This window comes from Physeter macrocephalus, chromosome 20, assembly GCF_002837175.3.
Source record: "Physeter macrocephalus isolate SW-GA chromosome 20, ASM283717v5, whole genome shotgun sequence".
NCBI lineage: Eukaryota > Metazoa > Chordata > Mammalia > Artiodactyla > Physeteridae > Physeter > Physeter macrocephalus.
In genome coordinates this window covers 31,616,869-31,642,613 of record NC_041233.1, presented here as the reverse complement: position 1 = coordinate 31,642,613, position 25,745 = coordinate 31,616,869, and the positions used below count along the sequence as shown (strand labels likewise).

At 38.5% G+C, this 25,745-nt stretch overlaps 1 protein-coding gene across 3 annotated transcripts in view; it reads right to left on the bottom strand.

Moving 5' to 3' along the window:
* The window catches only part of NRG3 (neuregulin 3), a 1,100,783-nt gene that overhangs the window by 592,223 nt on the left and 482,815 nt on the right, over window positions 1–25,745 (bottom strand). For all 3 annotated transcript variants that reach the window (XM_055081126.1, XM_028481630.1, XM_024132139.1), the window contains exon 2: window positions 17,197–17,326. In XM_055081126.1, coding sequence (XP_054937101.1) covers window positions 17,197–17,326 — 130 coding nt within the window. The remainder of the gene's footprint in view (window positions 1–17,196; window positions 17,327–25,745) is intronic.

Sequence of the window (25,745 nt, the reverse complement as noted above, 5' to 3'; positions counted from 1 at the left end):
GGCCACAACAGTGAGAGGCCCGCGTACCGCAAAAAAAAAAAAAATAATAATAATAAATAAATAAATAAGGGCTACTGTATACTGCTAGCTAAACAATAAAAAGATATAGGTTTAAAATCATCAACAAGGACTGTGGATGAAAACAAAAATAAATCTATAGACTATCAAGAGAGTATTGCAGAAGCACTTGAATAAATGCACAGAAATGCCACTTATGTGGAGGAAAAAATGAAATATTATAAAAATGAATATCTCTAGCTAAGACTCTAAGTCTATGGGTAAAAATATTAATAGCACTTCTCCCTGGAGGCTGGTATTGCCATTGCTTTTTTTTCTTTTTAATCTGCATTCTATAAACATAACAAAATGGGACTGTACTTCTTTAAAAGTAATACAAATAAACATAAAACTTAATAAATGGTTTGTTATGATTTAAGGATATCAAAGTATAGTCGGATAAAGTAGAACAGTGAAGAAAAAATAAATTGTAGTACCAGGAATTAAAACCCACTCAAAAGCAAAGTTAATTAAAGCAATGTGGAATGGCATACCAGAGGAAATATTATTTAAACCACACTCAAGAAAAAGTTCATACATTATACACATACACACACAGATACAAAAGTAAGGAACACATTAACACAAGAAAGGAAAGGATTCTTCAAAAATAATTTGGCTGTTTCATCAATTTTTCAATATACAAAATGACCATGTGTTCTGGCATGTCCAGGATAGTTCAAGTTTAATCCTCACAACAATCCTACTGAGCAAGTAGCTATTATCATACCCGCTTTACAGATGAGAAAACTAACTAGAGGAAAGTTAAATGAATTTTGCTATTCTTAAAGCTAGTAAGTGATGAAGTGATAATTTTTGGTCTCATGTTTGGTTGTTTTGTTTTTGTTTTTATTTTGCTAGCTCAATTAATGATGCTACCCAGATGCCCAAACCAGAAATTTGTCAGTCTCCTTGAATCTCCTTTCCCTCATACCTTTCTTCTTCCACTAGCAAGTAAATCTTGTGATTTCCCTCCTTCAAATCTATCTTTATTTCCTCTCTAAATTCTCACTACCAATATTTCTTTAGATCATTGCCTCAGCCTCCTTTCTTAATCTAAAGGCTTTCTTTAATTCATGCTCTTTTAAGATAGCTTTGCTCCTTGGTCATTGATGAGGGATGTGAAGCTCATTTTCCCCCAAAGGTGTTAGCTCACTTTTCAGGCAATGAAAATGGAGCAGGGACAAAGGCTAGACATTCTCAGTCTTGCAGACCTCCAAGAATTAGAACGGAGGTAAAATGAGCTTGAAAGTGAGACTCCCAGGTGCCAGGAAGCCACAGTTAATTTCGCTCCCTCCTACCAAACCAGTCCGCAGATCCAGGTTTCATCCTCAGTCCTCCGGTGGGGAAGCATCCTTAGGAAGAACCACTCTTTTCAGTGTAACCCATTACTCTTGGGGGGTTTGGAGAAAAAGACACAGGAATGACTGCCTGAGCCTAATTAGTACTCACCTATGTTCCTCTGTTCCCCAGCCACGTGCACTGCCCTGATTTTATCAGTGGCCTCAGCCTTATAGCTTGAGCCACGCTGGTGTGAATACCAGTACACCAGGCGTCACCACAGATGGGGAAAAGCAAGGGCAAGCTTTCAGCAGTTCTTTTCCCAGGTTACCCCACAGCCATCCCAGCTGTCTCCTACTCTAGGCTTCTGACAGCACATACTGCAAAGTTCAAACCTCTCTCTCCCCATCAGCGGTTTTCCACAGGGGTTGCTCACCATGTCTTCCCTATGTTGATGTTGTCTCTCCAGAGTTCCTCTAGGCTAATGTGAGGGAAGTTACAAGTATAACTTCCATTAGTTCTCTCCCCTGCGACTAAACTGATCCTTCTGAACAAACCAGAGAAACAAACAAAACAATCCTCCATAAACAGTTACACAAAGTTCTCAAGTCCCCAACGACTATTAGTGGCATTAGTGGCTGAAAACCCAAGATTTTCCCTTTCGTTTGATTGGCCAAATCTTTCTACCCCCCCTCCCCCGCCCCTTTTTAGTTCAAACACCTGGTGGAGGAAGAAGGCTAAGTTCTATCAGCTACAAGCACTGTTACTGTAGTCTATACCACAAGGTGGCACCATTGAGGAAAGCGGTAACCCTTCAAAAGTATCCTAATCATCAAGACTTGGAAGCTTTGTTTGCAGAAATCCCAACCAAGAGGGGTTAGTCTCTCTGCTTCCCAGGATGATAGGATTTTTTTTTTTTTTTTTTTACTCCCACTCAATATCCCAAAGTAAAGGAGCCAGAAGAGAATGTTCCACCTCCACTATATGATAATACAAAATCAGCTTAGTTTCTAGGCTGTAAATTAGAGCCTGGGTCACCACTCTACTCTTCTGCCTTCTCCTTGGGAGCTCACCTTTAGAGCTTTTGGTGTCCCTTCCTGCTGTGAATCTTAACCAGATCACTCTCTTCTACCCAGACAAGTCCCCTTCACTTTGAATTTGGAGGAGCATGATTTTGGTTCTTGATCTCTTCTCTCCTAAAACGCCTTGAGCTCCTTATTATATTAACTGTTTATTCTTCTTGAGAATTCTGCATTCCAAGGGGTCCAGGCAGGGGCGGGCTAATACACACACACACACACACACACACACACACACACAAGCACACACAGATGCATACAGATGATTTACCCTCATCCTACCAGACTGTCTCATACTTACAAAATTAAGAGGGCCTGTTTAAATAAAAGAATGTTTTCTACAAAGCAACTGATTGTGCTTGCACATACCGAGAATGAAATGGAAGCTTCTACAGATCAGGTATATAATACGTGCATAATATGAACGTTACTCACTTGTTAATATTCCTTATTGTTTTTCTGTTGCCTTCAAAAATTTACTTGTTAAGTAAAAATAAAATATAAATTCACATAATAGCCACATAAAGGATAAAGGAAAGTGCTTATTAAAGACACGGGCATTAGATAACAATAAGGGGCAAGCTTACACTTATTAAATTAGCAAATAGAATCTCAACTACCCGATGCAGGCAAGATATTCTTGGGTGAAGAGCCATGAAAACGGTCATACCCTTGGGCCAAGCAATTTCACTTCTAGGTTTCAATTACAAAGAAGCAGCACAAGAAAAGTACTCCATCTATGCACAAATTTCACTGAAGCACCTAGCACAGGCTTGACAGAGAATGAGTGCCCAATCAATGTGTATGGAAGGCTAGATGGAAGAGAGAGAATCAAAGAGAGAATGAAAGGGAAAGAACAACTAGAAATTTTCTAAACATGCCTCCATGGAACGCTTTGCTAAATATGGGTACCGTGACTACCACGACAATAGTAAGTAACTTGAAAGTGACAATGTGGAGAGCCACGTGGAAATATGCCCATAAGAGGTGATGGGTGTGGGGGTATGGGGACTAGAATACAAGGTTGGCCTGCTTTTTAGAGACTACCACGAAACTGTCTGAGTATATAGGCATGGACTGGAAAGAACACTGTTAGAGGAATAGCGTCATCTCTTGGCATGGTTGATTTGATCTACTGGTATGGTAGCAGTGAGGGTAAAGTACCTGTTTTGAATCTACTAACACTGTGGTGAAAGTGTTTTTGATAAACCAAAGTTGTCAGTGATCAGGGAAGCAAAGAAGAGGGCTTATGACAGCATATAGATCAGTGATTCTCAATGTTAGCTGCCCATCGGAGTTTTAAAAATATAGATTTCTAAGTCCCACTTACAGAAATCCAGATGTGTTTGTTCTACATGCGGCCTGGGCATGTGAATGCTGAGTCCCCCGGGTGATTCTACCATGCAGCTAAGGTTGAAGCACATGGGCATAGAGCTTTATTACCCAAAGCCGGGTCCACAACCAGCAACACCATGGCATCCAGAGTCTTTTTAGAAGAGCAGAATTTTAGCCCCGCCCTTGACCTATTGAATCAGAATCTGAATTTTTTTTTAACACATTCTAGTTAAATTTTAATTTGCATCCAAGAGCAATCCTAACCAGTGCAGCCTTTTCAATTTTTATATTGTAATCTTAGTTTTAGCTTGAAGCGTGACAAATTTGTTGACATTATTTTTCTCTCCTACATTAACTTTTTTTTTTTTTAACATCTTTATTGGAGTATAGTTGCTTTACAATGGTGTGTTAGTTGCTGCTGTATAATAAAGTGAATCAGCTATACATGTACATATATCCCCATATCCCCTCCCTCTTGCGTCTGCCTCCCACCCTCCCTATCCCACCCCTCTAAGTGGTCACAAAGCACCGAGCTGATCTCCCTGTGCTATGTGGCTGCTTCCCACTAGCTATCTATTTTACATTTGGGAGTGTATATATGTCCATGCCACTCTCTCACTTCATCCCAGCCTCCCCTTCCCCCTCCCCATGTCCTCAAGTCCATTCTCTACGTCTGTGTCTTTATTCTTATCCTGAATTTTTTTAAAAAATTCACCAGGTGAGTACATGGACACGTCAGTGCGGAAAGCACTGGCAGCAGTAAGTAATAGGTTGGCTTTGTGCTGCCTCTTCTGCAAGAATCATGCCTTTCTTAATTTAGAATTTCATCTTTTGTACCTCAAACGACAGAATAGCTATGTTTTCTTCTAGAAATATTCGCTCTTTCTGAAATCCTTCTTCTTTTCTCTGATAGAAATTCAGTAAAACACGTAGTGTTTACTGGCAAAGGTGAAAATGCAAGAGATCACTCAGTTTCTTCACCCGATCTTAAAATTGAAGTGACCTTACAAATTATTTCCAATCACGCTATTTTACAATGAAGAAATTAAGATCCACAGAAGGTAAGATATTAACCAAATGTCACATGGTGAGGAAGCAGCAGAGCCTAGATTTAGAACATCATTTTTGATAAATCAGAGCTGTCCTTTTGAAAATTTAGTCTTCCATTGTAAAACCTGCCTAGCATTTTGTCATGTTTACACGTGATGGCTTTCTTAGTTTGAAAATAATATATTTTTTAAAAGCCTCAGATAAATTATCTTGGTTGAACTAAATTCCTGGGGAAATATGATTATTGCCAACTTTTAACAAGCGCTGTAGCCATTTCTCAGAATGTTGCAGAGAACAGTTTCCCCAACTTGAACTTTCTGCTCCTTGGGAAGAATACTAATTGTCTAGCCTAAACCTATGAATCAGAGATGTGGTATATAAAATCCCCCTGATATGACAGAAACCTGATGAGGTGCTGGCTTATAAAACTGCTGTGGATGGGATGGGCATAGGATGACATCATGTTGCCGGTACCCAGGAATTCTCATTTAGCAGACATGTGAATTAACAAGCTAACTAGTAGAGATAAATAAGGGTTTCCAAGCCTTCACAAACATATTCTCAAGTATATGCAGGAAATCTTGCTCCGATATAATTACTGAGCTGCATATGGGTGGAGGATGCATCGTAGCGGCAGAATTATGAAAAGCCCCCTGGGATAGGGGTAAGGGTTGCATCGTGTGCCGGGCAGCACGACTGATTTAGTTCCTCACTTCTCTAAGTATGACCCATGGGCCAGCAACACGGGCATCACCTGGGATATGATTAGAAATACAGACTCTCAGACCTCACCCCAGACCTACTCTACATGAATTTTCAGTTGAACAAAATCTCCAGAGGATTCACCCACTCATTAAAGTTTGAGAAACACAAGTCTCATTCACTGCTTCCCGAATTTGTCTCCATAATGGAATCATCTGAATGCACAGTTGCTTCCTGGGGGCTGTCTCAAGACCTGAACTGGAAAATTCAGAGGAGGAGCCTGAGAATCTACACTTTTAACCTTCAACCTTGATGATTTTACAACAGTGTAAGCCTGACAAGGTTAGAAGACCAAGACTTGAGTCCAACAGAACTGCGATTGGTGCTCAATCCTGCCACCTACTGGCTGTATGTCCTTGAAGCAGCTACCTTCCCTCTCCAAGGTTCCTTCTCGACATCAAATGGGGATAGGACATTCTTTTGCATATTTAACATGAGGACTAGGCAGGCAATCAGGAAGTAGTGTACAAAGGCTGGAAACTTCTGACTTGCACTTAGGAAGTATGAAATGGAAGATGGCTATTAGCATTTTTGTCTCCCTATTAACACCTCACATTTGTCCTCTCAAAAATGCGGGTGGTAGGTATTGTCAAGGGTTCTTTTCATTCATAAAATTTATTTTTACTGAGTAGGTGGCAGGTTCCAGAAGCAAAGATGAGCTCACAGCCTAATGGGAGAGTCAGGCAGGTGAACAGGAATATTATAATAGAAACAGAAGTTTTGTTCACAAATGAATTGTTTCATACACATCCAGATAATGTTTTGGTTAGCTTGTGGGGGGAAGAGATCAAAGCCACTATTTAATATCATTAAAACAATCATTATTTCTTTCACATATGCTAACCCAAGCAGAAAGAAAAGAGCTTTCCAGAGCACTGAAAATCAAACCTTGTCACAGAGAGTAAGGCTCCCGTGTGACTTCAGTTGTGGTTGTAAATTAGCCTAGGAGAACACCACAAAGTGTAGCAAAATTATGACCTTATTTACAGTTGATGTCTTAACAGCTCATCCTTCTGCCAGTTCTTTCCAACTTAGTGTTTTTCATTCTCCATCGTTCTATCATTAGCCTCTGCTTTATAACTGCTGGAAAATGGTTTTCCTCTAGCAGTGGAGCCTCCCCCTGACGCACATGCCCCTCCTTCCCAGGACTCAAAGCTGAGAGTTCCTAATTGAATTTCTGCCCTTCAGGAGTACAGGGTCATTGGGATCAATGTGCTGTCAGAGGACTCCAGGGAGGCCAGGCTCAGGGCATGCTGGCCTCTTGGCATCATTTTAGTCTCTTCATACTTCCGTCTTGGAGCACTCATCTGCCTCAAAGCCTGGGGTCTGTTTGTTTAATGAAGTCTGCTGTTGAAATGATAACTCCTTTCCCCAATGTGAGCTCTAACTGCATTTATGATGTGTTTAAATGAGAAACTAGCCTTTGGTCATCTAGAAAGTCGCCCCATTTTAGGAACTCTCATGACCTTTCTTCTTCTGGTTTCTGCCTTATATAAGTATCACTGTTTATGCCAAAACGCTACCTGACTCATTATAAGGGAAACCCTACATGTCTACCTTACTTTGACCTCCTGTGAGCCTCACAGCTCTCCTAGAGAAAAGAAATACTTTTTAAATTGGGGAAATGTAGGACATTTTACTTGAACATGACAGTAAGTAACTTTAAATGTAATTTCCTTACATTTTCCCTGAATAATTCAACAATGATCCATGGTCAAGGCATCCTTGAATGGATGTGTTTAATTTGTTAGGAAAATTTTAGTGGTGGAAAATCATTTCTTATACCTAAGATGTTAATAAATTTTTAGATTGTAGCTATTAAATAGTCTGCAAATATTTCATATATGTAGATAAAAATCATAAATTAATTTTGGATAAAGAAAATGAATCTTGATTTCATAATTTAATCAATGTGACACGTATTAAGTTTGAAAAACCATACTCTTGTCTGCTCTTTCCACTAATCATAAAAATTCTGAGTTTGAGGGAATGGAATTTAAAATGTCATCACGCCATGATATATTTTTGAGAACTACCTGGACACAAGAGAGGAAATAAGGAAATAATTCAGAAAAGAAGTGACCAATTGCATAAAGAATTGATGATATGAAACTGATTATTCTTAATTGAATCTAAAATAATTTTAAATCTCTTCTTTGTGGTTTGAAGGGAATTTTCCCCAATAACAGCTCAACTCTCCATGCCTTTGTTGGCAAGCAAGAGCAGGCTTCAAAATAAGAAATGGGTAGGCTCTTATCTTTCCAAATGCAAATTCATATGTTACTTCCTCTCAGAAGCTATCCCTGGCTTCAGGACCATTGAGTTTTGGATTCTTCTATGCAGATATGAGCTATGCACATATAGTTCATATAGATTGGATGATACAAATCACAAACTTGTCACATTGAACTAGAAAATGCCCTTCTTAACTGTTTTCTTATGATTTTTTCTGAGAACATTCATCACTATATTCCTACCACCTGGACCTGAAACATTGAATATGCTTAACAAACATTGGTGGAATGATGGGATTAATGTATAAAACTGACATTTATTTTTTAGTGTATGTAGGACTAAATCTTATACCACTCACATATGGCATATATATATCTAAAAACACATTCTATATCACTCAAATATGACATATATCTCCAAACAAGATATTCCTCAACTCATGTTTACTACTTTCGTTTTTTTCCTATTCCTTATTTTAATTTTATCTTTGATTTCTTGTTTGTTTGTTTTAATTTTCAAGGGGGATTGTATGTAAATATACTTGCTGAAGATATTTCCTCCAAGTTTACCAGTCTGGTAAGGACTTCCTTAATCTCAAGTATGAGTTTTGGTGCCCAGTGACTGTCAGTGTTTGCCCGTCACGGCATCCTGTAATGCTAGATTGTGTTGAATTCTTGGTGCTCCAACTAACAGAAAGTTCTGTAAAGGAAGGAACCATTTTGTTTTGTTTGCTATTGAATCTCAGTACCCTGCATTGACTACCTAGCAAGTATAGCATATATGTACACTGTGTGTGTGTGTGCACTTGGGTGTATATAGGATTGATTTTTTGCTTCAAGCTGTTTTCCTGATATTCATAAAACCACCAGAATAGCTGTAATCATAAAAAGTTAAACAGATTTAGAGATGAACTCCAAGATAAACTTCGGAAACACTATTTTCTGTAAAACAAGGAGGGCTTGGTTCTCCCATCAATTTTTTTAGCTTTCACAAATAATAGCTAGGTATATTGGTAACTGAAGAGAACACTAATTGGATGTTGGCATGTACTTACACAGATTTGGGGTACGGCGGAGGGACCCTGCTCTGCCTTCTTATCCAGACCCTGCAGATACTTAGTGACTCAGGGAACTCTCAGCTGACTGGGGGAAAGTGGGAATAATACAGAGGTTGTATAATATCGTGACATTTATACTACAAAAAACAAATAGCATACATATAGCAAATGATGGTCTGCTTTTCTAGGAAATTCAGTTTTGTCTAAATTAAAATTAGGGCAATAATATACCCTATTTGGCTCAGGGCATTCTTGGTCTATGCTTATTTTACAGAAGAAATTATTAAAACTGTCCATTACATCTCAAACATTTTGGGGTTGGAAGACAATCTATATGGTCACTCAGATTATAATATGTTGGGGAATTTAAATATGTATATACTACTTATATATAATCATAAATATATGTATATATTTAACCAATACTGTGATATCTTAAAAGATAACCAGAGTTTATATGTTTTATTTTTAAGCAGTTGGGATTTTAGGATTCCCGGACCACTAGGATTTTAAAGGAAAGATGTTAGTGGAGAGGTTAAGTGCATAGACCCTGGAGTCAGCCTGCTTAGTCTGAGTCCTGGGTCCATTGCTGTATAACCCGAGAAATGCCCTTGGCCTCAGTCATTACTAACCTCTCTCCAGGGCTGCTATGGGTGTCTGACACATAGGAAGCACCATATAGACATTCCCTGCGTTTATTCTATCAGATAGATTTGCTGATGCTCTTCCATTTGGGGAATATAATGATTAGAGAACACAAAGACTGACATTTTGGTATATACAGAGACAATGTGATTAGGTCCTTAAATCATCTTTTATATTTTTTAAAAGATGCCCAGACCAAAGTTAGTTGGAAAGAAATACCTTCCTCAGGAAAGTGAAATGCTGCCCAATGCTCTAAACCTGAGGCTAGAGCAAGAGACCTCTCAATAGTAGACAGAGTGCGACAGAGTGCTGCAAACTCCCTCACTGCTCCAGAAGATTAGGCAGAACATCTGAGCCATCATTGTCCTGATCTGAGAAGGTTTTCACTGGAATGTTTGCCTGAATGTTTGCCTGGTTCCCTGCCCAGCAGGGTCTGTGGGACCGCAGTTAGTACTATTCACATCTATACAAACAGACCATCACTATCTAAAATGATATTTAAGGATATATGTTCTAGTTGTTTAAATAAACTTGGTAAAAATAATCTATACTCCACTCGAACTGCAGCATATGCAATCACAGCAATCTGACTCTGTGTGCAAGCTCCCAGACTGTCCCTCCATAACAGGACTGTGACCCCTGCACGCAGGAAGATGCCCAGGGCGGCAGAACCAGCATTGTCGTAGAGGAGATACCTGAAGGGTCCTCAGCCTGCATGGCCTGAAGAGTAAGAGGGGATTCCTCTCTTCACAAATTGTCAACAGGGAGAATTCCCCTAACAAAAGGTAGCTTCTTGTTCCTGCTTTGCTCCTAAACTTCCTGCTTGAAGAGCTACAATGATCCTTGATTCTGAAAAGTGTTCTTGCCCATGATCAGGTATTATTGTGTTTGTAAATAAGTTTCTGGGTGAGTTTTCTTTAACTTCCACTGGTGGGTCAAAGCTGAATTGTGTGTGCTGGGAAACTCTGAGTACCCAGCTTGAAGCCCTGGCACAAGTCAACTGATCTCCCCCTTTTAAGCCTAAGTCTCCTAATTAAATAGGCAGATGATACCCACTCAATTTATCTCACAGGATTCCAGCACACATGCTTTTGTTAGGTTTCAATATGAGCAGAAGGGAGGAAGAGGAAAGAACTATTATACATACTGTCTATTATAAATTTAGAATTTTTCTATATGTTGCTGCTTTCAATTCTTGCATCAACATTGTAGGGCAGGTATTAGTGTGTCTGGCTGGCTCTCTCTCTCTTTTTTTTAAATACAGGACTGAAGGTTCTGATTAAATCACTTGCCAAAAAACTCACACAGCCAGTATAAAGCTGAGTAGAGCTTTTAACTCAAGTCTTTTCAACTGGAACGCCCACATTTGTCTCATGTACCTCTTACCCCAAGTCATATAAGGAAGCGATTTAAAAACACAAACGTATATCAATTCTTCAATACAACAAAAAAAACCCCAAATCATGACAACTACCTCAAGAAACACTATTTCATGCTTCAAGGAGAGCTGCCAATCAAGTTAGAAAACATTAAAATAAGGTTAAGAAACCTTTGGCCATTAACTAAACGATGTGATATTATTCTTTATCAAATGTGCTTTTCCGGTCCTCTGATATTTCAGTAGACCTTTAAGAAAAACCAGCTCGGGTGGAATGCAACCAATTTAAACCAGAAGAAGTAAACCGCTGCCTAAGTGTCATGAAGTTGCCAAATTATGTTCACTGTGTTGTTCTTGGTTTGTTTGCTTTCTGAGTTAATAAGATGATTTTGACAAACTTCATCCACAGAGAAGAAAAGATGCATGGTTATAACCTGGCTCACTACTTCTTCTCAAGGGCAGTCAGTAGACCACCTGGTATGAACATAGATAGCTGTTGCACATTACTCAAATTACATCTGGGCTGCAGCAAACATTCCCATGAACAATTATCAGATGAACTTGAAAATTCTTCTAAGGCTCATACCCTGCTATTCAATTCCACTCCACAGAGATTCTGACACTAGGCTTGGAGTTATAGACGTTTCATCGTCCACCCTCTGCCATCAATGGAGCTCGGGGACTTGTGCCAAAACCCCATTTGCATCCCGATTTGCTACAACCACAGGAAATCATTAGCGGCCACTCTCAGAGCACTTACAGGAGAAGCTTTGGATAAAGAGGACCCGCCTTAAGTGGAAGAGCTAATGGACCTCCAAAGTGATGGAACAAAGCACTGACAGGGATGTCCTGTAATTTTATATAGTATATCATAGGGATATCATTACATTGTGCCCAATCAAGTCTCTTAAACATGGCAACTTTGATTTCAAAACCTACTGAAGTAGAACTAGACACAGTGAATAACAGCAGTTCCTGGTAGGGCTCTCCTCCCCTTTCAAACGCTCCCCACCTTCCACTCACCAACTCCTACGAGCATTTTACCCAGCTAGCTGCACAGTCCATCAGCCCTTTTATGGAAGTATTGCCTCAGGCAGTGGTTGCTATTGGACTGTTTGCCTCTTTTTCCAGCAGTTCCATATTTCAAGTGATCCAAGCATCTTCAAATGAATTGCGTGATAGATTTCCAAAATAATCACCACAGGTCAAATTCAGCTCAGATGCTATCCTTTCCAAAGTTTTGAAAATCCATTTTTGCAGCAAGGCTGGTGCAACATTTAATGAACTTCAATTCAGAAGAGATACATCCTTTTAACTTAATTTGGTCTGAAAACACACTTGGCCCATTCAAATGCCTAGCAATCTTTTCAGTTACAACTGGCTACCTCTTTCAACTCTAGTGAAATATGCTACAAATAGCACCATTCCCAAAGTTCTTAAAATTTCTAGAAATGGCATAAAAATAAATATATTAGAGAATATCCTGCTTTTATTCAGGATATTTTGATTCAAGGAGTTTCTAGTGATTTGCTTTCCTTCCCTACCCAGCTTCATTTCTGTAGGATGTACCTTCCTATTACTCAATCCATTTTTTTTAATGTTTCAAAACACATGAATTCAGCATGGAAAATCATTATTATAAAAAGCATATTTTTTAAAATAAATTTTTAATAAAAGGAGCAGGCACATTCTAATGGACTTGATAGTGTTTAATCTGGAATGGCTTAATTGAAAGTTCTCTTATCAGCCTAATAATAGTGAACTATAATGACCTTGATTTAACAGAGACAGGGACACTATCTTTCTCAATGGAAAGATGAGAAGCAGGGGTCAAGTGTCTTAACCAGATGTTACATAAATGAAATACATGTACAATATAGTGATCTTGGAAAACTCATAAGGTTCAAAGAAGGCAAGAGCTGTAAATCCGATTAGCCTTTTTACTCAGCTTTTTTTCAGAACTGGATTGCTATCGTATGTTCAACTTTACAATTTTATATTCTGATTTTTCTACATAATGATACAATGAGCATTTTCATATCCTTAAAATTTTGAAAATTCCAGTTATGTTGAATTCATCCAAGGTGTAGATATATTCTAATTTATATAGACATCTAAATTCAGGTTTTCTTCGTTCGTTTTGCTGTTACAAATCCTGTGGTAAACATTCTTAAAAATAAATCTACATATACATTTCTGTAGGCTAAATTCTTAGAAAAAATTCAAAGATGTTGAAACACACTGAAACATCACCTACAGAAGATGTTTATCAAAATACGCTCCCTCAAGTAGTGAATAAGATGATGCTTTTTACTGCACCCTCACCAAACTATCTGCTTTTTAAAATCATTAAATATATGATAGGCAAACAAAAAAAGTTAATTTGCACTTTTTTGTGAGGCTGAGTATTTTTCATGCTTACAGGTTACTTGGATTCCTTTTCAAGGGAAGAGGATGTTCCTCTCTTTTGCCCATTTTCCTACTGAGATTTAATTTTAGTGTTACTCTTAATTGATCTATGTGACTTCTTCAGAATATCAATTATTTGCCATGTTTGTTGTACAGTTTACTGACACTTTATCTGTCTCTCAATTTTGTTTCTGATTTGATATTCAGATCAAAAAAGCTATGTTGTGTCAAGGCTGTTAATTTTTCCTTTCATTGCTTTTTGCTCAAAAGGTCCTTTCAATTGCTGATGTAAATAAACATGTAATTTTATTTACTGCTTTCCCTAATACTTTGTTACATTAACTCTTAAATTCATTAAGAACAACTTTTGGTATATAAGGAGGTAAAAATCCAACTTTGATTTGTTTTACCTAACAGTCAACCAAGTTTATCAAACAACCATACTCTCATTTTCCCTGATTTATAAATCTCTCCTTATTCTACACTAAGTTCCACAACATACCAGGTTCTATGTTTCCTAATCAGTCAACCAATAATCTATGACTTATATTGTAAATTTAGCGACACCAAGTTTGCCTATTTGTTATTCTTTAAAATCTATCCAGTTATTTTTATGATCTTGGTATTCCTCTTAAATTTTCATCAGCTTGCTCTATAATTTCTAACTATTCTCACCATAAACAGTCTTTTGAAAGATCTGAAAATGCACTAAAGAGTGATAAAATAACAGCAGAAAACCATGAAACCTCCCTCCCTTATCCCAAGATTCGCACTTTTAACATTTTGGGGCATACACTTTCAGGATCTCTATCAGGGATGATCTAGGTAGATTTGTTACTATTCTTCCCTGGCAAGGAAACATAAAAGAGTTTCAGCATGATCGATTTTTCACAACATGGAAAAGATATCTTGATTCAATTCACAATTGGATTGCAATTTATTTTTAAAATGCTAAAATATATATAATCTTAACTTCTCTCAGATTTGAATGTTTAATCTTTGGAGGCATGTAAAAAGCAAACTATTTAATGAGCTAGATTCAGGTACACCCCTTAATATTGCTGCTCTGATCTATTAACTTGTGGTTTATTTAACTTGCAACAGAATCCAGTTAGTAATGCATCAGAAGGATAGCCCTGGTAGCATGCCAATCACACGAAAGTCATTTCCCTTGTTTTCCTTATTTCCTGGAGATGAAGTATTTCACTTACTCCAAGTGCACTACAAAGTGCAGTGCCATTTAATTCCTAAGTTCATATTTGTATGTATTTATTCAACACTACCTTTGTGATAGGAGATGCTCAATAAACATTTGTCAAATGGAGGAGAATAAATGAAACATACTAAATAGAGTACTGTATAAAATGGCACATTATTAATAACTACATTGGAATTCTTACAAGTGGCTGATGCAGGAACAAATGGTAAGCCTTTTATTCACAGCAAAGCCTGGGAGATGAATAGCTGACACATGCAATGTGTGATTTCTTCATATGCACTAGTAGGAGATTTATATGCACCTATTAACCTACTGGAGTTCCAGTTCTGTCTTAGGCTGGTCTTTTGTCATGATTAGCTATGTTGTGACTCTGTGTTAAATAAAAGGTTGTCTGTGCTGAAATATGCATGAAATATGAAGACAGAGGCCAAAATTATTATACATGTACATCGTTCCAGCCAAAACATAGATATATCTCTGCTTGTCTATGTTAAAAAAAATCAGACATGTACATATGTGCAAAAGAAAAGAATTATTTTTCTGGACCTGAGATCTACTGTCATAGACTGTATTGTGTCTCCCAAATAACCAATGTTGAAGTGCTAACCTCCAGTACCTCAGAATGTGACCATATTTAGAGAAACAGTCTTTATAGATGCAATCAAGTTAAAATAGGGTCATTAGAGTGTACCTTAATCCAATATGACTGGTGTCCTTTTAAGAAAAGGAAATTTGAATAAAGACTTGTACAGAGGAAAGAAAATGAAAAGACACAGGGAGAAGATGGCCATCTACAAGCCAAGGAGAGAGGCCTGAAAGGGATCCTTCCCTCGTGGCCCTCAGAAGGAAACAACCCTGCCAACACCTTGATCTCAGACTTCTAGACTCCAGAACTGTGATAAAATATATTTCTGTTGTTTACACCACCCAATCTGCAGTGTTATGTTACAGCAGCCCTAGCAAACTAATACACCTGTGAACTTAGCAGAGAATATAGTGAGGCTGTATGTTAAAAACAAATTGGAATTCTTTTGTTTTTTTCTACATTCTCAGTTTTTGAAATGATGAATCAGACCTGCCTGCGTATAGTGGTGGGGCCTGATTTGAAACTTCCTTGGGGTAAAACACCATCGCAAAAGTCACTGCTTTAGGTGAGGCTTCTGATTCATCCCTTCATCAATCAATTATAAATTCAAACTTATTTGATGGCACTGCCCACTTCCACATATGACACCACTGTATTGACAAAGGTAACATTAACACATAGCTGATCATCAATAAGAGCATGGATGCACTTCGTGCTTTGAAATGGTACCTCATTCTTGGCTTTTCCCTTGAGGTCTTCAAGTCACCTGTGTGCTTTCTACCTGTGTCTGCATTGATCTAATAAACATAACAAGAAAAGAGAAATGTGGGGAGGAACCATGCCCACTGCCCTTGATCCCCAACTCAGGTTTTCAGAGGACAGAAATGGGTGGTAACTTTTGTAAATGAAGTCAATATAACGGCACTGCCCAAGTCACATGAAAGCCACCATGTCAAGGGTGATGAAAGGCAACGGGAAACACAGTGGCTCTTATGGAGATCGGCCACTATCATTGATCAGCTCTTCCAACCTGCGTCACTGTCCACTCTGAACTGAAGCTAGCCTGTGGAGCCAGGCAGGATTTGCTGACACATTCTAAGTTCATAACTATAAGGCGCATTTCTCTGTGCCATCTTAATAAAACAACATGGAATAAAGTTTTATAATAGCAAGAGCGAGAGAAGAAAGCCATAATTTCCCATGCTTCACGATTCGGAATAACTAATTTAATAACTGTGTCATATGAGAAGAGTAAATAAAGAGAAGGAAAGGGGTGTGGATATATATGATCACTGAAGCATATACAATTGCAAGGAAAAGCAAATTACCAGGGTAGCGCTGGAAATAAAAGCTTGGTGGGAAATATTTTTTAGATGCTAATTCGATTCTTCTATGGAGCCTTAAAGCTGCAGTGTCTACAAGACCACTATTTACCTCCACTTGTTTTTATTTTTAGCAGTTATATAACCTTTTGTTTCTAAAAACCAATTAAACACCTTCCTGATCTCCACTGGGAATTTTCCCTGTTCTCTACCTAGACTATAACAGGACTATGATTTCATTTATAACACCTTGCTGGAGAGTATTTCATCATCAGAGGTGTTAAAAAGGACTGAAATTAATAAACGACTGCAGAATCAAAATAAGATGCAGTTTTCGTTGGACACAGTTACAGTCTCTGGGGTTTGGTTCACAGTAAACATTGAGACTCTAGATCTTAGCTGAGCAGTTTCTTTGCCAGCCACAATCTGTAGGTCTGCAGGAAGAGATCATTTCTGAGCGTGAGCATATGTGCCTAAATCCCACACCAAAAATATAGGCTTCTAAAGTGAGTAAATAATTATTTCTATTAAATTGTTACATATAAAAGTAAACCTTCCTTTACTTGATCAGGTGAAACATCTTGTCTACTTTAATTCAGTTTTCCTTCCTCAAATACTAAAGATACCAGCCTTGTTCCTTCCCACATTAAAACTATTGATTCTGCTATTCAAACACCAGACTATATGTATCAGATTGTATATTCCTGGAGCTCAGCACCCGCTTCCATCTCCAGGCCTCTCTGAGGACCTGCCCTCAGTGCCAGTCGCCGCAGTGACTTACCGACAGTGTTTATGGGATCCGGTCAAGGTTTCGATCACAAAGCACTCGCCATCATTGAGACAGTAGGCAAGGTCCTTGTCTCGGCAGGGTTTGAAGTGCTCAGATCGCTCAGTGGAATATGTCGTCGTATCTGTTGAAAAACACAGAGAAAGGCTGTCAGACGTTCATTCTGACACCACCAGCTCCTGTCATTGGGCTGGACCTGTGCACTGAGACCTTCTTGTGGCTGCTGACTCTAGCCAGACAGCATGGAACCCTCACTGTACTGAAAAAACACAACTGGATATGACCATTTTATAGACTGAATGTTTGTGTCCCCCCAGAATTCATATATTGAAACCTAACCCCCAGTGTGATGGTATTAGGTGGTGGGGCCTTTGGGAGGTAATTAGGTCATGAGTGGGATTAGTACCCTTATAAAAGAGACCCCAGAGAGCACCCTCTCCCATTCCAGTCATGTGAAGACACAGCAAGAAAATAGCCCTCTATGAACTAGGAAGTCCTAACCAGACACTAAATCCACAGGCACCTTGATCTTAGGCTTCCCAGCATCCAGAACTGTGAGAAATAAATTTCTGTTGTTTTTAAGCCACCCAGTCCATGGTATTCTGTTATAGCAGCTAGGACTAAGACAACTACTGGATTCAACTGTCTTATTTCTCCACAAGATTTTAACAATTGGAATCACTCTAGACAAGTCCCATCAGAGGACATATTACTAGTAAAAGTTGAATGACCCTACAGTCAAATATCTCAAATTCACTTTCATTAATTTCAGTGTTAAGAAACATGTTGTATTAAAGGATTGAAACAACATCCCCTTCCCTTAACTGTTGTCAAATGTCATTAAATATCTGATCAACGTACATATACTGTAACCCTTCTATGGAAACAAATGTCAGTTTGTGTGTGTGTGTGTGTGTGTGTGTGTGTGTGTGTGTGTTTTATCTTTTTTAAGTTATGGCTGTAATTCGCTAATAGCTAAGCCAATTATTCTTTCACTTTTTCCTTTTATTATGTAATTAAAATGCAAATTTTCCAAATTCCGAAACAGAATCTCAAATGTGAGGAATGATTCTGGTAAATATTTAACATGACTAAATTATTGTCATTTTTTAGCATTATCTTAAACATGTGTTTTTTAAAATCATAATCACTTACTTTTTTGAATTAAGTTATATATCCATATCAACTTCCTAAATATGAAACTAATAATAAGTATAAGCATATGCGCTCTACTGGATGAAAAATCTGTTATAACATGTAGACATTCTTGTTTCAGAGTTTTAAGCAACAAAAATATTAGCACCAATTTCACTGAAATATTCAAGAAAAATATATTTAAAAAGTCAAAGATGGATACATGATTCAGCATGTAAGCTCTTTTTATTTCCTTTACATAGATATAGATTAATAATAATGTTCAACAGCATGGGCCATTGTACCAGTTTACTAACTGGAGGTCACAATGAGCCTCTTCCTACCCACCATCCAAATGGAGGGGAGAGTTATTATCCAGAAAGAAAATTCACTCATGTTCTCCCCAAAACTAAAAAGCCTCAATGAGCCCCTTTCCCATAGGAAGAACTCCAAATTCCTAAATAGAGCGAAGAAAAACATAGACCAGGTAGAATTTTGCCTGTCTAGCCTCATCTTCTTGCATCCTAAAACACGCAACTTCATTTCCAACTATTATCCTATTTCCCCAATACCAGGAACTATCACACTGATCCTTCTTCCTGGACCACCTTTTTCTTTGCTGGAAAACATCCAGCAATACTTCAGAGCTTATGTCATCTTCCCCTTGTGTCCCCCAGAACCTTTTATTGCTTGCATCACTGTATTCAATGCTGCAAGTAACCATTTGTTTACACCTTTATCTGTTTTAGTCTGTAAGTTCCTTGAGGTCAGAGGTTGAGCCTTAATCAGAATTGGTGCTCAGTAAAAATGTCTTCAATAAATCTGATAACTCAAGGTGGGGGGGGAAGCGGGGGGGGGATGAATTGGAAGACCGGGATTGACATATATACACTAATATGTATACAATAGGTAACTAATAAGAACCTGCTGTATAGCACAGGGAACTCCACTGTACAGTAGAAACTAACACAACATTGTAAAACAACTATACCCCAATTAAAAAAAAATCTGATAACTCTAACAGCACTAAAGTTTAAACACCATTGATGAAAGATATGATCATTAAGGATATCATTATAATCATCTAAAAGTTAATGCATATCTTACAATAAAAAGTTAGACATAACTTTCACATTAATGTTATCATTTTAGTATAGTCGTTTTAATATTGATAAGTATTCCAAAATAATCACATTGTCTTCAGATTCACACAGACCCTACTCATATGCTATTCATATACTGTGAGCATTGAAAAATCCACTTCTAATCTTCTCTTTCTTGATCATACAATGGGAACTCATTTTTTTCTACTTCAAAATATTTGCCTGTTAATACTTTGGCATGAAATAAAGACTCTGCAAAACAGACACATTTTTTTGTTTGTTTGTTTGTTTTCCAGAAGATCTCCTCTACAGGGAAGATTTGTTATTCAAGACAGTATATGATAAATAGTTACACAGACTCAATCTCTCTTTCTATGGGAAATATTTAAAATTCAAGAGCTCTGAGCCAAAAATTCAATAAGAACCACCACACAGTTGACTACTACTCTGACCGCTGAAGTATATTAATTCATGATCAGTTAAGTTTTCCTTTAGTTTCTTATTATCCATTTATTGATATTCACTGATCATTCCTCTAAGAACAGCTTTTCATTAACAAACTACAGCATAAAAAGGGAGATCCTTATTTTATAATCAGTGGTTTTAACAAGCTACAGACTCCAAGAGCAATACAATGGCAAAGCAATCACAATCAATTAGTTTCCATCTGACAACTACTGTCTCTGGTGGTTACTGCCCTATTCTACCAACCACTTTCTCCATCACTTTACCATCCATCAGCACAATATACAGGATCAAAACCAAGCAAAATGCCTCTGCAAAGGCCCAAGGTGGGGGAGTACAGAGATGTCAGGTCTAACATGCCCTCACGTTTTCTATTTCCATAGCTTAGAGAATCCCAAAGTTGATTTAAAATACACATGCTTATCCCTCACAATGACTTGACTAAATTCTAAGAGAACATCTTTATTAAATATTTTAAGTAACTTGATTTAGTACACTATAGAATATTAGTCTTGATCTTTCTATAGATAAATAAAATGCAGTTATCAATAAATTTGAAATCTTAAGAATTTACCCATGCATTTCACTATATAGTACCCATATAGCACTACTCACCTAAAATCACAGCGGTGTTGGGAAAGGTAAATAAAATTCACCATGAGGTGAAATTTTATACTTGTAAGGCATCATGCCAAATATGTGAGTGGAAAGATAGAAAAATTCCTTAATGAAATCACTAGGCTGCTATACTAACTCTAAGACCACCTACACGCTTTTGTAAGGTAAATCATAAGTATACTGTGTCTAAGTCACTGTTAGACTTTCCATTACTTACAACCACAGTCCAAAGAGATGGTAATAATTTTGGATGACAGCCTCCAATATTTATAGATCTGCTTATAAGTACATGTATGTATATATGTTTAATTTTTAACATATACAATATATTGCAAACATATAAAATAGAGCATAAGTGAAAATGAGATAAAAATAAATAAGGTATAATCCTGATTTTCTTTCTGTGCCCTAAGGTGACACGGTATGCCCTAATATATCCAGCTGAGTGCTTTGTTCTGAAGGGGAAACATGGAACATTTGTGAGAACGAGATAATAGATAAGATCTAACTCCAAACTATAAAACTTATGGCCCTAAATATCCCTGGGGTACCTTAACAATCAGACATAGAACTCCCATCTATAAACTTATCCAACATATTCAGAACCCAGGGTTTATGTTTTAAAACTGCATCACTTTTAAGATAGTCTAATACACTAAGGTGGCTACAGTATATGGTAGTATTTTGTCATGTTGTTAAAATTCAAGGAGCACCTTCTAAGAATGATATCTGGTAAATAAAATTGTTATAGAGCTCCCTGTTGTCTTCAAAAAATTACATGGATAAAGGTCCAAGTAAGTAAACTAGAAAGGGCCAAATATTCCCATGAATTCTCATTTGTTTTCCAAGGCTCTCCCTTACCCCACAGTACCTCCTTATCAGGCATCACTCTCCCACCACAGCAGCTCATGAACCTCCCATCTTACTGGACCATGAGCTTGTGGGGATGGAGCAGGTCTTCACATCGCTGATCCACAGTCTTACAGACAGCCTGACACAGAGGTGCACACAATAGATGTTTATAGAAGAATGATCTTTTTATAACATGAGTGTTTTTCTAAATGTTCTGTATAGTCAAGTGTGCACATTTTGTTATCATAAAAGAAAAACTCTATATGAATAAATGTTTATAAGTTAGGACATGAGATGAGTTCCAAAAGCAATTTTAGATAAAGTGCTTAGAATTTCATAAGAAGAGCAGAAAATCAACTCCACAAAATGGAGGCAAAGGGAGGAGAAAAAAACAATAATTAGGGAAAATATTCAGAAAGAGATGGCATGAAGGATAAAGGAGTGTTAGGCTTAAGATGAACAGAGACAGTGCTTAGGATAGGAATTCCAAGCACCATGAGCAAAGTTCAAGGTCTCAGGACAAGGAAGTGCAGTTGCTGGCTTGAGGAATAGTGCCCATTCACTTGGGACCACAAAGGCTGTGCAATTAACCAGACCGCTCATCTGGCACTTGTTATATGTAGTTTAATTTGTTTTCTTATATTTTTATGGGTTTTGGTCTCTCCCCAGGGAGGTCAGTGAGAGTGCTTTGCTTTTAAGTTCTGTATTTTTTCCCGCGTCATGTAGCATATATAGTGAGCAATCAGTACAGTAATTAAACGCACAGTGGGAACTAGTGGTGGTTAATTCATTAAAGGCAAAATGGGAAGAAAATGTAAGGCTGGAAGACAGAAATCCCTGCAGATTTTGCAATGAAAGTTAATTTATTAATGAATTAAAACAATGACTGGTTCTCCGCCTTAAGTACTGACTTGAACCTGAATGTTACTTATGGAGGTTTTCTCTGTTGCCAGCACAACACTGCACACTGTGGGAACACAGATTTTGTTGTGGGAACAAGAGTGCTAAATGGGCTATTACAGATAATAATTGCAGTAGATAATCAAAGAAAGGGAGAGCTTAATTCACGCTATAGTTATCTCTAAAGGCTTCCCAAAGGGTTGGTATTGGAGTTACATCTTGAATTGACATGATTTAATTGGCAAAGGAAAATGAATTCTAGATAGGAAGAGCAGAAACACCTAAGGAAGGAAAGGTGAGGCACAGCTTAGACCCTAAATCCATCTTCACATGCCTGACTTGCAAATGTCAGTTTCATGAAACAGTTTTTTCCTTCCCCCACTGAGTTCATGACATGACAATTCTCTAAGAAAAGTTAAGAATCTGGTGATGCAAGCTTTTAGGATTAGCAAAATACCTTTACAGGCTAGAAGCCATTTAAATATGGTTGTTGAGGCAGAGTCAAGATGGCTGTGTGGGAAGACGTGGAGTTAGCATCTTCCCACAAGTAGGGCGCCTGCCAGCTGCTGGTGGGGGACTCTGAGGCCCAAGGAGACAGGAGGAACCCCAAAATGAACCAGTAGGACGTAGGGGGACTGAGGTGGGAGGAGAAGTGGAGGCCAGACAGGATCGGCACCTCTGAGGCTGGGGAGATCAGGAGAGGCAGGCAGGAGGGACTCTCCCGGAAGAGCAAGAGAGAAGCAGAGGACGATCGCCTGGCCCACTCAGGCACAGGGAGCCTGCTGAGTTCCCAAGCCGGTACACACCCGCCAAAGCCCCATCCAGGCCACGTGGGTCCTGGGGGCATAGAAGGGAGACCGGGGAGATCAGGAGAGGAAGGTGGGAGGGGCCCTCTGGGAGGAGCGGGAGAGGAGCAGAGGGCAACTGCCCAGCCCACTCGGGTCCGGGGAGCCTGCTGAGCTCCCAGGCCGGTCCCACACCCTCCAAGTCCCCTCCAGACTGCGTGGGTCCTTGGGGACATAAGAAGGAGGCTGAGAGGAGAACAGGAGAGGAAGGTGGGGGGGGTGCTCCCAGAACGGAGGATCAGGAGAGGAGAGGAGGGCATTTGCCCCACCCACTCGAGCCCAGGAAGCCTGCTGGGAGCCCAGGTGAGGTCCCCTGCCCTCTGAGACGAGGAGTGAGGGGCACGCCGGGGTCCCTTCTGTCCCTTGAGCCTAAGCCTCACCACCCCACAACCCCCAGGGCCTTTTACAGCCGAGTGGGTCCTGAGCATTAGCCCTGCCCACAGCCCAAACCTCGCCCTTACTTAGGCCCCGTCCCCCAAAGCAAAGGCCTTCCCCCTCCCATTTTTTTCCTTTCCCTCCTCCTCTTTTTTACTACTGTGGTACTGATGTACCTTCCAGATGTTGATTCATCTATATTTTTATTTTTATATTCTTTCTAACATATCTGTTAGTTTCCTAGTCTAATTTTATTTTTTTACCTTACTGTTCTGTTTTTCTTTTCTTTTTTTTTTTTTTTTTTGCTGCCCCACACAGCTTGCAGGATCTTGGTTCTCAAGCCCAGGGTTGGGCTGAAGCTCTTGCGGTCGGAGCTCTGAGGCCAAACCACTGGATTAACAGGAAACCTCAGACCCCAAGGAATATTCACTGGAGTGAGGTTTCACAGAGGTCCTCATCTCAGCACCAAGACCCAGCCCTACCCAATAGCTTACAAACATCAGTGTTGGAAGCCTCAGGCCAAACAACCAGTAAGACAGGAACACAATACCACTCACTAAAAAAAAAAAAAAAATGAGACAGCAAAAACATATGTCACAGATGAAGGAGCAAGGTTAAAACCAACAAGACCAAATAAAGAGAAAATAGGCAATCTACTTGAAAAAGAATTCAGAGTAATGATAGTAAAGATGATCCATAATTTCAGAAATAGAATGGAAGCATGGATTCAGAAAATACAAGAAATGTTTAACAAAGATCTAGAAGAACTAAAGAACAAACAAAGATGAACAACACAATAACTGAAATGAAAGATACACTAGAAGGAATCAATAACAGAATAACTGAGGCAGAAGTATGAATAAGTGAGCTGGAAGACAAAATGGTGGAAATAACTGCCGAGGAGCAGAATAAAGAAAAAAGAATGAAAAAAATGGAAGACTATCTCAGAGACCTCTGGGACAACACTAAATGCACCAACATTCGAATTATAGGGGTCCCAGAAGAAGAAGAGAAAAAGAAAGGGTCTGAGAAAATATTTGAAGAGATTATAGTTGAAAACATCCGTAACATGAGAAAAGAAATAGCCACCCAAGTCCAGGAAGCAGAAAGAGTCCCATATAGGATAAACCCTACGAAAAACCAAGACACATATTAATCAAACTAACAAAAATTAAATTCAAAGAAAAAATATTAAAAGCAGTAAGGGAAAAAAAAATGTGACATACAAAGGAATCCCCATAAGGTTATCAGCTGATTTTTCAATGGAGACTCTGCAGGCCAGAAGGGACTCGCAGGATATACTTAAAGTGATGAAAGAGAAAAACCTACAACCAAGATTACTCTACACAGCAGGGATCTCCAAAAGCTTTTCAGACAAGCAAAAGCTAAGAGAATTCAGCACCACAAAACCAGCTTTACAACAAATGCTAAAGAAACTTCTCTAAACGGGAAACACAAGAGAAGAAGAAAACCCACAAAAACAAACCCAAAACAATTAAGAAAATGGGAATAGGAACATACATATCAATAATAACCTTCAATGAAAATGGATTAAATGCCCAAACCAAAAGACACAGACTGGCTGAATGGATACAAAAACAAGACCCGTATATATGCTGGCTACAAGAGACCCACTTCAGACCTAGGGACACATAGAGACTGAAAGTGAAGGCATGGAGAAAAGTATTCCATGCAAATGGAAATCAAAAGAAAGCTGGAGTAGCAATACTCATATAAGACTTTAAAATAAAGACTGTTACAAGAAATAAGGAGGGACACTACATAATGATCAAAGGATCAATCCAAGAAGAAGATATAACAATTATAAATGTTTATGCACCCAACGTAGGAGCACCTCAATACATAAGGCAAATGCTAACAACAATGAAAGGTGAAATCAACAGTAACAAAATAATAGTAGGGGACTTTAACACCCCACTGACACCAATGGACAGGTCATCCAAACAGAAAATAAGGAAACACAAGCTTTAAATGACACAATAGACCAGATAGATCTAATTGATATTTAAAGAACATTCCACCCAAAAGTGGCAGAATACAGTTTCTTCTCAAGTGCACATGGAACATTCTCCAGGATAGATCACATCTTGGGTCACAAGTCAAGCCTCAGAAAATTTAAGAAAATTGAAATCACATCAAGCATCTTTTCTGACCACAACACTATGAGATTGGAAATCAATTACAGGAAAAAAAAACTGTAAAAAACACAAATACATGGAGGCTAAACAGT